The following is an 11,954-nucleotide window of genomic DNA, read 5'->3' on the forward strand; positions in this document are numbered from 1 at the left end:
TTGAAGAATATTTCCAATCCCTCAATCAAGCACTTTGTTGCTTTAATCGATTACATTTCTTGAGTATAATATTTAAGTGATTAAGTATGTTAGGTTAAGCCTCACCTCTTGAATGTGTGTTTGAGTGATGTTTAGAATTTTCTTACTCGTTTACTAGCATTTTTTAGTAGTCTTAGGAGTGTATTGACACCGCTACTTGTCTCTCCAACTATATGACTCAAACTAATAATATGGAAAAGAAACAGACGTTAAGGAAAAGAATGGATTAATGGTGCTTAAACACACTGACCACCCCCCGAGTGATGGGCATGATACACAAAATACCATTAGAATACCATGCCACTAAATATTACCTTATGTTATACTTTGGTTGTTGGATAACATATATGAAGAAGAGAGTTTAGCCTCACCAATAGTCTTGAGTGTGTCTCACGATTCTTTATATTGCACGCATTTTTTTGAACCTTTAGATGGAATGTGGAATATAAGGAGAAACTTCTAAAACTCATTTAAAGCATTTCAAATGGGTAGCCAATAGTAGTGTATAAGACTTTTTCCTAGTGGATGTAATAAGTATTAAGTCACTCAACATGAATTGGTGCAAATCAAGAAGAATTACAATGTAAATATGTTGTGAGTTGTTAACCTCATGGGACAAACTCAAAGCTCATGTTGCTTGGATATCTCAAACACCTTCAACCTAAATTAAATATTTAGGCACCTGGTTTCCCATAAAGTAATGGATACAAAATTTGGACATATAATTGGAATTTCTTCAATGAATCATTATATTAAAGTCAAAATCATGTAGGATTGTTGTTATACTCTAATATGTTTGTAATTGAGGTATTAGCTATTCAAAAGACTATTAAATATCTTTCTCCCAATATGTCAATGATGCACCGACCTAAATGTGAAATGTATTATATCTACATTGAGAATATAATTGGCCAAACACTCCATTCACATAATTAAATTGAGAGGTTCAAGTAAAATGGAACTAACATTAGTATTTTTCAAGTACCATTAAACAAGATTGAAAGGTGAAATACACACATTGTTAATGAGCTAGAGCATAAGGACTACAAATTTATTTGGAGGCCTCCAAACGCTTTAGTTACCTAAGGTATTTGAACTTGTCCATAAGTGAGATCGTGGTTGCCATTGATTGAGAAGGAATCAAATGGGGAAGATCCTTGTTGTTGCGCCGAGGATGGTTTTTCAAAATAATGACTATTGAAATTATTTTGATCGACATCAATATTATTCTCATGTATAGGTGTAGTGACAACATCATTAAATGAGTTCATGTTTTGATTGGGAGAATATGGACCAAAACTTGAACTTTGAAACGAGGTGTCATCCCTTGGTTGAAACGGATTCTTGTATGAAAAGTTTGGCGTAGGCAATGACTTCGAAAATGTTGGGTAGCCATTACTAGCATCATTTAGTGGAGAGTTACTTTTATCCTTTTGATTGTAATCCACATATTGGGTTGTGAGTTCACTTTGATATTGAGCTTCGTTGATGGTGCCATCAACTTGTTTTTCAGACATTGTGTCATAATTAAATGGGTTGCTGCCATAATTGTTGGTAGGATTAATGAGCCTATTTTGAGGGGTGTCAAATGCATTATAAAATGTTGGTGTTGATGGGCTTTGGCTAGTGTAATGCCTTATAGGTTCACTTAATAAAATATGGACAGGCAATTTAATCATTGTCTTTCTATGGCTTTCAACAATAAGAGGCAAATACAATGCAAGCAAGAAGAACATAATACATACAGAAAACCTAACCATGATAATGCAAAAATGATGAGAAACTATCAAGGAAAAGTAAAGCAGAACGTCTTTTATACATCAACAAGTTGGCCTTGTGACATTCTTCTATTTCCCAACATCATACGCAAAGTGGTTATGATAACTTGCAAGGAAAAGGGGATCTAAATTTGGGAAACCTTGCCAAATTTGTAAGCAAAGGGGATTTACATGATGTAAATGGAAGCATGGAATCAAATACAAACATTTCCACTATCATATTTAGATATGTGTGCATTATGATCATGCATACTTTCATAACATGGTTTCTAGGAAGGTCCCTAGCATCACAATATGTACTCCCCCAAGAAATACATTTATATGGATGTGTGCTCGAATCCCTCTAATGTTTTTTTTTGTACTTTGACTATAGTCCACTATTCGACAAATCATATGAAGCTTAAATAAATGAGGTTGCAATTTATTACTATGCATTCGCCACATAGATTCATGTTTCATTATGTCATCTTTTATCCTAGATTTTTTGTTACTCTAATCCAAAATAATGGTGGTGACTAGCTTTCAACGTAATGTGAGCAACTTCGTAAGACTGCCTTTATTATTTGTTAAATATCTATTTTTAATATCGAAGATGTATCTAAATTCTAAATATCTTAAAAAGGGGAATTGGAGCAATAATGAAAAGCATTGGGAAGGTAATATTTATTCCATAACTTGGTAGTCATCCACTAGTGCACAAGAGTCTAAACAAGTTTCTTGTGTCTATTTGATGATGGAGATCACTTCGGATTGCGTCGTTTGCTCCATTGCTATGGATTAGTAGCATTCAGATATGCACTAGAATTTCAACTAGTATGCTTACATAAGTCCAAAATTACATATATGTGCTTGGTCGAAGTATAGTGTCTATTTAAACCTTAATGTGTATATATATGTGAGATTACAAAGCTTAATTTACGGCAATTAAGGACTAAGTTTCACTAATTACAATGGAGAACAATCAATTCCCTTCTAATTAGTATTTAAGCATGTAGTAAAGTAAGTTAACTACTCATTGAATTGAATAGATTTTACAATTTCTTTATCGTTGATATTCATACATATTTGATTGCGTAAACAACTTGCAAGGATAATATGAGCTTTTGATATCGAGGGCATCTCTCTAACACATACCAATTATAAGCATATAGTTTGGAAACATTTTGTAGCAATATAATCATTGAAACTTTTGGAAACTACAAAGAAACGTAGCACTTTTGTTGAAGTGATCAGTCCTTCGCAAAGTAGCCATATTGAATGGGTCTTCGAGAGAAACGTAAAACAAAGCGTAATTTAATCGTGGTTTTTGTGCTCCTATACAAGATGATGCAAGTCACAACTTTAAGTCTACCTTTATTTAAAGTTCACATGGAATAATGACATTCCAACTTTATAGAACCATATTCCCTGCATGGAATAAGAAAAATTAAAGAACGCGTGTTTCAAAAAGAAACCAAAGTCTTGATTAAAGCATGCTACAAACATGACAAAACTATAGTCGAGTAAACTAGGCAAAAAAAAGGTTGATGGTAAGAAATGAGCATTAAGTCAACCACAACCTAAACATATACGATTGGAGACAAGATATGTTGTTTCTTGGTATTATATTGAGATAACAACTCAACGAAATGTTTACTTGTGCCCCATTCTCGCATATAGTATAATGGAATATGTCATGGAACATGAAGAATATTAGACGCGTCTAGAGAATTTTGGTATACTTGGAATGAAGATTAACATTTGGACCTTCTGTGACTACTAAACTCCTTTGATAACCACAAAGTTCAACAAACCAAACAAGGTTGGAAGGTTCTAGAATGTGCACTATAACAGTAAAAAGAAGGCAAAAATAAAATTGAACTCGAAAACAAGATTCGAGTTGTGCAACAATGGTAGGACAGTAGAATAGATTAGGGGAACTACAAATTCTATACCATGACCTTAGGATGCAAGAGGAAGGTCATAGATGTATGTACCACGGAGATTAATTAGGAGCTAATTCTCATTATGAACCTTCAGAGTCTTATGAACCACACGAGGTTCTAATTTGGAAGTCCAAACTATGGAAGGGAGTGAAGTTCGAAGCAAACATATGTCCTTGTCTTTGAATGTTTGAAGTCTTGACACAGACACACATATACAATGGAGAGTGCCACGCTTGAGAGCAAAGCAAGCATTCATTAGTCCACAGTTGCAAGTGTGAACATGACATTTTTCGCTTTGTCTAGTTCTTGCCACTTTGTGTGAGGATAAAAAGTAAGAATTGGACATAGGGGCGAATGGAGGAATTTGATTTGGCTCTTTTAAGTGGATGAATTCATTATATGGTGGATGATCGATATGCCTTCTTTGATGAAGCTAAATGTTGGGGAGTCGGAATTGGTAACGATTCGGTTTCGGCCTAACTGGTAGCCAAATCGATTAAGCCTTAACGGGTTTGGGAGTTTTCAAACTTGAACCGAATTGGCTCCTAAACTGGTTAAGCCTTAACCGATTGAGTCCAAAACGGTTTGGTTCGGCTTGAGCCACCCCAAACCAAGCTCAAACCGATTAAGGACGCGCAAGCCTGAATTGAGCCAAGCTGAACCGTCAATTCGCCAAACCATCCCGGTTTGGCCTAGTCCAAACCAACCAAACCGGTTAAGCCTTAACTGGTTTGGGAGTTTTCAAACTTGAAAATTTGGTTTATCCAAATTGATTAAGCCACCCGCCGAGCCCAAGTGAGCCCACCCAAACCAAGCTCAAACCAGTTAAGGAGGCGCAAGCCTGAGCCGGTTTGGTTCGGCTTGAGCTCACCCAAAAACCAAGCTCAAACCGGTTAAGGAGGCGCAAGCATGAGCCGAACCGCCAATCTGCCAAACCGTTTAATAATGGTTTAATGGCTCGGTTTAGGCTTGAGCCGATACGGTGCTGAATCCTTTTACGAGTGGGCTCCAGAGTCCAGACCTTTTGGTATTGAAGGCAGGTGGGTGTGTCACTGTGTGTGTGTGTGTACCTAAAAAGGGAGACAAATGTATGTATATGCATACAGGAATTGAATTGTGATGATTAAAAGGCAAATGATATGATTTCTGAATGATTGATTGGTTTGCTCCTCCTCCCATGGATATGGTGCTGATCCTGCTCTGCTGCTTCTGCTGAGTGATTCTCAGATTTTTCATCAATTTGAAGGAGAAAGACATGGAAGAAGGAGAAGAGAAGAGTCCCAAAGCTTCTTTTTTCTTCTCATACAATCCGTAGGGCTTGCTTCTTCTTCTGAAAAAAACAGAGCTGAGAAACAGAGCAGAGCTATCGAAACAGAGGGGCATCAGAAGCGAATACAAAAACAAAAAGCAGAGAGGTAAGAGAGAACACTGGAGAATAGATTGCCCAAGAAAGAGAAAGTAACACACACACACACACACACACAGACACAAAAGACAAAAGAGAAATCAAAGGAAATCAGAGGAGGTAAAGAAGAGGGTTTATCCATAATAGAACCAAAAAAACAGAGCATGAGAATCGGAGGATCTAATCGCCATAGGGACACCGCAAAAAGACAAAGAGAAAGCAGAGAAAAACAGAGGAGATAAAAGAAGAGGGTTTATCCATGGTATATCAAAGCAACACCCCAGAACCAGATCAGAGAAGAGAAACAGAGGGTTTAATCTTCACACCGGAAACCGAACAAAGGAATCAAAGAAAAACAGAGGAAGCAGAGGAGAGAAGAAGAGGTTTGATCCATGAGAATAAAAAATCAACAGAAGGTTTCTTTCAAGAAACCATGGCTTTTTCCTTTCCAAGGCGCAAAACGTCCTCCTCTGGGAGACCTAAGCTCCAACGCACATATGCATTAAAGATCACTGATTTTGAACTATTTTCACCATCATCATCATCATCCTCCTCCTCATCATCATCATCATCATCATCATCGTCATCGGCATCGTCATCGTCATCATCATCATCATCGTCATCGTCATCGTCATCGTCATCGTCATCGTCATCGACATCGTCACCATCATCATCAGGAATTTCTTCTTCTTCACGAAAAGCCTTCAGATTCCCATCATCCTCATCCTCATCAGGTAATCGCCCTTCTCGAACATCTTTTGAAAAGGATTTCTCGTCCACTTTCCGGCTGACTGGACAAAATAGCGAGAGCCAAATTGATCGGATTTGTGAGGAACTCGGCCTTTTGGGTGGTGCTGATGCTTTTGGTATATCACCTGATGCATGGGAAGCTGGGAAATCAAGGACTAGCTCATTAGACCGGTTCGCTTTTGATCAGAAATTTGTTGATCAGAAATTGGCTCTTTCAAGCTCTTTTGATAAGAAAATCGCCACTCCATTCTTTGATATTAGCAAAAGAAACAATCGAGAAAAAGAAGCAATATTTACACAAACTCCCCTCAGTTCAAGCTCGGTTAGTTCGATTGCTTCTGATTCAATTGCTTCTTCTTCTTCTTCGGGTAGCTCATTTTTCTCTGATACAACTAGTTCTACACCTGTTGGGTCTTTAGAGATCATAGAAGACCATGATCCAGTCCAGAATGATTGGATTTTGGGAGATCCTACGGGTAGAGAAAGGTAAGTAGTTTATATTCTCAATTTCAAATTTTGCTAACAAAATTGGTAAATACTAATATTTATGTGAACCAAGAGTCTAAATGTATATGAATAGGATGTTTTAAAATGGAAGTCACTAATTGTGTTTATCTTAGCAATTTTGAATAGAAGAAGAGGAGAGTTAGTGTGGAAGGTCTGGGATGGGATTGGAATGAAGGTCATATGTTCTCTAAGGGAGATATGAATGAGAAATGGAGAGCTATTGTACAAGGTGGGATGGAAGGGTATTTAATCAAGATAGTATTTTGTTATGAATCAATCTTAATGCATCAAGTTTCTAGAGGGGAAGTCTTATGGAGTGAGGACATATTTAATGAGAGTGTGTCACCAACCTAGTAAAGAGGATATATATACCCACCTCTGTTTCTTGTGATTGTGAAATTGGGCAGAATTCTTACAGGATATCCGAGGGTGCAGAGCAAGCGGTGCAACAAAATCCTCTTCCTGTACCTCCAATCCGGACAAAATCACCACTTCATTCTCTATCAACTCATGATCTACTGGCTAGCTTTGCACCTGAAACAGGACATCTTGGCAATGATCAAAAGCTGATTTCGGAATCTCGAGGCAATTCAAATGCCTCGGACAGTCTCGTTAGGGAGTGTAAAAATGGTGTTTCCACTGATGAAAACATCCTCTCTTCCACAATGGATCAGGAGCCTTGGAACCAAATACCTCAAATCAACACCAATTCATGGAGGAAACTGGAAATTCTGGGCAGTGGCTCATTTGGGACTGTCTATGAGGCAATGTCCGAGTAAGTTCTTCCAAACACCGGAATTCAACTCCGTTCTCAAAACTTTCAGCTTATAGTGGTGTGTTTCTTCTCTGGAGTTTTGATATGGAAGAGCTTTTTATTATTTGGAGTTCTATAAGTTGGCAATTGTGTCTTGTCAAATACTTGTATATATTTGAGACTCGTGCTTTTGAAAAGTGCCGCTGATTATGAGCTTCTGTGTCATTGTGATTGAGAGTGTCTTTTTTATTCAAATTTACAACATTCTATTGAAAAGATGTGGCTAACACTTGATCAATTGTTTGGTCTTGGTGATAATTTATTGCATTATTTGTATTCTTCTCATTTCAGTTGGATCATGTGATCATTGCATTCATAAAACCTATTTATTGTTGCAGGAATGGGGTATACTTTGCAGTAAAAGAAGTTTCTCTATCATTGAATGATAGTAAAACCCAGCAATCTGTTTCACAATTGGAACAGGTACATTGAAATAGCTACTGTATTTTTTTTATATTCATTTTCAAAGCTGTATGATTGAGAATATACTAAATGATTGTACAGTACGTATGTCTCTCTGCATACCCATATCTAGTTCTTTTCTATGGGCTTATGATGGTTTATATTGTTTGTGTTTATTTGTAGGAAATTGATGTGCTAAGCCAGTTTCAACATGATAACATTGTTCGATATCTTGGTACCCAAAAAGTTAGTTGATTCTTCTCCTAGTCTTTTTATCATGTTTTCGAAGTTCACAACTTAATTCAAGAAGTTTTGTTGATGTCAGTTCGTATTACTCACCTTATCGAAGCAACAATAACGAAATACGTCTCTCTAGGAAAATGGAGTCGTATTGATTGAGCTGAATAGAGGTAGATAGATAGAATCGATGTTGGAGGTCAAATATGACCTATGAGACCAAAAACGTTACATTTCATGTAATAAATGTGAAAATGAGTAGGGAATCTTGATGTTCAAGAACTTCACTAATGAACATTGCAATCGAGATTGCACATTGTGGTTGTAAGAGAAATTTCGTGCAAGGATTGGGTTTGGGCGAAGAGTGGGGAAAGTATGGTCAAATATGATCAAATGCAGAGCATTTTATCAAAGTGTATTACTCGAACTCTCGAACTTGTTGAGGGCAAAGTGTGCATAGTCGACAACACTCATCACTTGTGCCCCAACGCCCCATCTCACATTGCAATGCATCTGAGCTAAGTCGCATGGAAATAATGGTTCAAATGGCAGATGACAGTATGGGCTCTAATATGTATTGATGTGTATGGTTTCCCGTTCCACAAAGAATATGGTTTTGTAGTTAGGTGCAACATGTGTAGCATAATGTGTGAAGCTTGAGCCTCCAAATTTATCTAATGTCATGATACATTAGAGAGAGAGAGAGAGAGAGAGAGAGAGAGAGAGAGAGAGAGATTTTTAAGGTCAATGGACCTTCTTGCGTTATATAGAACCCAACATTCAGGATTAATGTTTGCAATGTAATATTCTAATTTTGTCCGTTTAGCATCTTTTCATTTCTTCCTTAATGGGTCCATTAATCTTTTCACATCCCATATTGAGAGAGAGAGAGAGAGCATGTTATTTTTGTGTTCTAATTTATGAAATTGTGTAGTGAAAATCTTAATGGTTTGCTTTTCTTGACAGGAGCCAGAAAAGCTGTACATATTCTTAGAGCTAGTCACCAAGGGCTCACTTGCTGCCTTGTATCGAAAGTATCCATTATATGATTCTCAGATACGGATATACACCAGACAAATCTTAACTGGATTGACATATCTCCATGATCAAAATGTTATGCACAGGTTGGTATCGGATAACTTCTTAGTATATAGTTATTTTTCATGGCCTTAAGAGCTAGCCTTTTTTAAAACTTTGTTTGTATTATCATTTATTTTCCCTTGTTATGTAGGGATATCAAATGCGCAAATATATTAGTAGATGTCAATGGACGGATAAAGCTTGCAGATTTTGGGTTAGCGAAAAAGGTCTTTGTGCAAAATCCATTTTCTCATTTAGTGTGTTTTGAAGTTTTTTTCATCATTTTATGTTATGATGCCTGTGTATGAATCCGTCGAGTTTTGGAAATGTTGTTTATGCAACTTAATAAGAGCATGTTGTTCACAGATATCCAAGTTGGACGATCTCAACTCTTGTAAAGGAACTGCTCACTGGATGGCTCCAGAGGTGTAAAATCATAATTATAAAGCACAGTTAGATCGTTAGTGACATCACACTATTCTTATTTATAGTTTAAATGTTACATATATAGTGATAGCAAAAAGGTATTCAATTTTTACAAATATTTATAGTGATAGCAAGCTACTCTATGTTTAGTTACTTTCATAGTCATGGTGAACTACCCTGTTTTGTTTTAGTTACTTTCATAGTGATGGGATTATTTCAAGCGCATCACGGTTGTTTGTAATTCTTACTCACATTTTTGTTCTTCTTGGTTTCAGAATTAATCCATACTCAAAATTTCATTTCAGGAAAGACTTATATTTTCGTTTCATTTACAATATTTCCAGGTCATCGACCCAAGGAAGACCTATAGCTTTCCGGCAGACATTTGGAGTTTAGGGTGCACCGTGCTCGAGATGGTGACAAGATGTCCACCTTTTGGGGACTTGGAGCCGGTATTGTCTGTCTGTTGGTCTCTCTGAATACAAACATACAATTTTGAGATATTCTGTGAAATTTGCCAGCATACCCATTCATTTTTCATGAAACTCTGAAAGAAATACCCTGTTGTATCTGAAACACCCAAAAATATCCCAAAAAACACCACATAACTTCCACCCACACTACACAATTCGTTATTCCAATTTTTTTAAATTGCCATGATTCATACTGAATGTAATACACAAACTTTTTTTCACATGATAGCATCGTGCACTATGGAAGATTGGGAATGGAGAGCGGCCTCCAATTCCTGACTCGTTATCAGAAGATGCCAAAGATTTCATTCGACAATGTTTACAAGCTGATCCTGAAAAGAGGCCTTCTTGTGTGCAACTCCTGGATCATCCGTTCGTGAGATATGCCGGTCTTACACCGAGCAATTCCTTTTCGTAAGAGAAACCCCTATAGAAGAGGTGAAGGCAAGGGCAAATCGAAATTCTTAAAATTCTAGAAGAGGCCAAGTGATTGGCATTACAAAAAGCATGGGCTTCTAACAATTTTTGACTAATCCATGTGGCAAAAGGCTTGTGTAAAAAAAGCAAAGCATGAGTGCTAGATGTGGCATACAATTTGTATAAGCATGTATATTTTTCCCTTACATGACCACGTTTGGCATTCATCTTGTGATGCACACATTTTCTCCCTCCTATATATATATATATATATGTCAAAACGCTTTGATTCCAAATGTGAAATTTGGAGATTCTTTCCAAACCTTTTTTGTTTCCTGATGAGTATTTATTGGAAAGGAGTATTAAGCTCTCTCTCTCTCTGCCTCTCTATTGTTCGAGGTTGGAGGTTGAACGTGGATTTTATCCATCTAAATCAGGTTGAATTTGTGGCTTTCTATGCACTCTGAATCTGGAATTTGGTTACTTACAGGCTATAGATTTGCACCCATGACTATGTTATGTCAATAATTGTGAAAACTGGGACGTGAGAGATGCTTGCCCACATAGAAAGCACCTTCAAATTGCTCCCAAATGGATTGCAATGAAGATTTAAGCTTTGAATAATGTCATTATCACCATTGCGTTGTGATGTCGGAAACTTGGAAGGAATACCTTCAATTACTACGTTTGCTTCAAAGTTTTCGCCATCGATTGAATCTCCTTTGTATATATACAAGTGTTTGATCAAACATTCTCAATAGGTTTATACTTCGCTACAGAAAGCAATAAACATGGCATGACTTCAAAATATTCTTTTTTGTTTTCTTTGTATTATAGCTCTTTGAGGTAATCTATGCTTCTCTCATGTGCGTGCAAGATCCCATGTACTTGGTGATTCCTACTAGTGTTGAATAGTGTAAATAGCATTTTAATGAAGATACAACAAAATTGTGTCTAGCTTATAAAAGAAATCTAGATGTTTATCAAGATTTTATTGTAATTGATTGATCTTTTGGTTGCAATTTATATCCTATTTTATTGCAACAGGACTAATATTTGTTGCAAGAATGGGATTTTATTGCAACAGGACTAATATAGTTGAAACATGGGTTATGAGAACCCAAACATATAATTTCCTTGAAGATTTTTAAATGGAATAGTTTGCTTGCATCAATATTTAAAATTGAAATATGGATATTTAGAAATTGGAATTGCAAATTACAGTAGGTTGTGATTGTCATTTGTGAATAAAAGGGAACACTATATGCATGACTCTCTCATCTTCTCTCCCTTCTTTGCTTGCGCCTTGTGGAAAGCATCTTTGCATGCAAAAAACAATTTTCGAGGGAAAGATCAAAAGATCATTGTGGCCTCGTAAGACAGAATTTGATACTAGGGCCCCTAATGTTGCCCCATCAAGATATATATTACAAAAACTAGTATTTGTCTCATCAACAAGGAGACAAATGTAATAACAATCCCAACTTCCAAAAATGAGGTGTTAGAAACATCCAACAAATTTATATATTAGGATTTAGAACAAGTCAAGAGTGATGCTCGGCTAAAAGGCAGGGATGTCCTATATGTCCCATGTGATATATTAAAGAGTCAACTCTGTATGAAATCAAAGCGAAAACATAGGCTATGACAAGGATTAGGACTAGACGGGTTGTAATACTTTTCTAAGTGAGCCATTAATTT

General features: G+C 36.6%; 1 protein-coding gene across 2 annotated transcripts; it reads left to right on the forward strand.

Moving 5' to 3' along the window:
* The first annotated feature begins 4,948 nt into the window (after positions 1–4,948).
* LOC147855559 (mitogen-activated protein kinase kinase kinase 9-like) lies at positions 4,949–11,024 on the forward strand. 2 transcript variants are annotated; one of them, XM_087330346.1, is made up of 9 exons: positions 4,965–6,383; positions 6,823–7,179; positions 7,557–7,641; positions 7,804–7,866; positions 8,824–8,981; positions 9,089–9,164; positions 9,304–9,363; positions 9,708–9,815; positions 10,066–11,024. In XM_087330346.1, exons 1-9 carry the CDS (start codon positions 5,407–5,409, stop codon positions 10,252–10,254), a joined length of 2,073 nt encoding a protein of 690 aa, XP_087186472.1. In that variant the 5' UTR covers positions 4,965–5,406; the 3' UTR covers positions 10,255–11,024. The 2 variants fall into 2 exon arrangements, with proteins under 2 accessions (XP_087186474.1, XP_087186472.1); XM_087330348.1 differs by lacking the exon at positions 10,066–11,024 and having other exon boundaries at positions 4,949–6,383; positions 9,304–9,397.
* Positions 11,025–11,954: the final 930 nt, after the last annotated feature.

This window comes from Azolla caroliniana, unplaced genomic scaffold (assembly GCF_043228905.1).
Source record: "Azolla caroliniana isolate FFs.n. ecotype wild unplaced genomic scaffold, voAzoCaro1.0.p SCAF_14, whole genome shotgun sequence".
Lineage (NCBI taxonomy): Eukaryota > Viridiplantae > Streptophyta > Polypodiopsida > Salviniales > Salviniaceae > Azolla > Azolla caroliniana.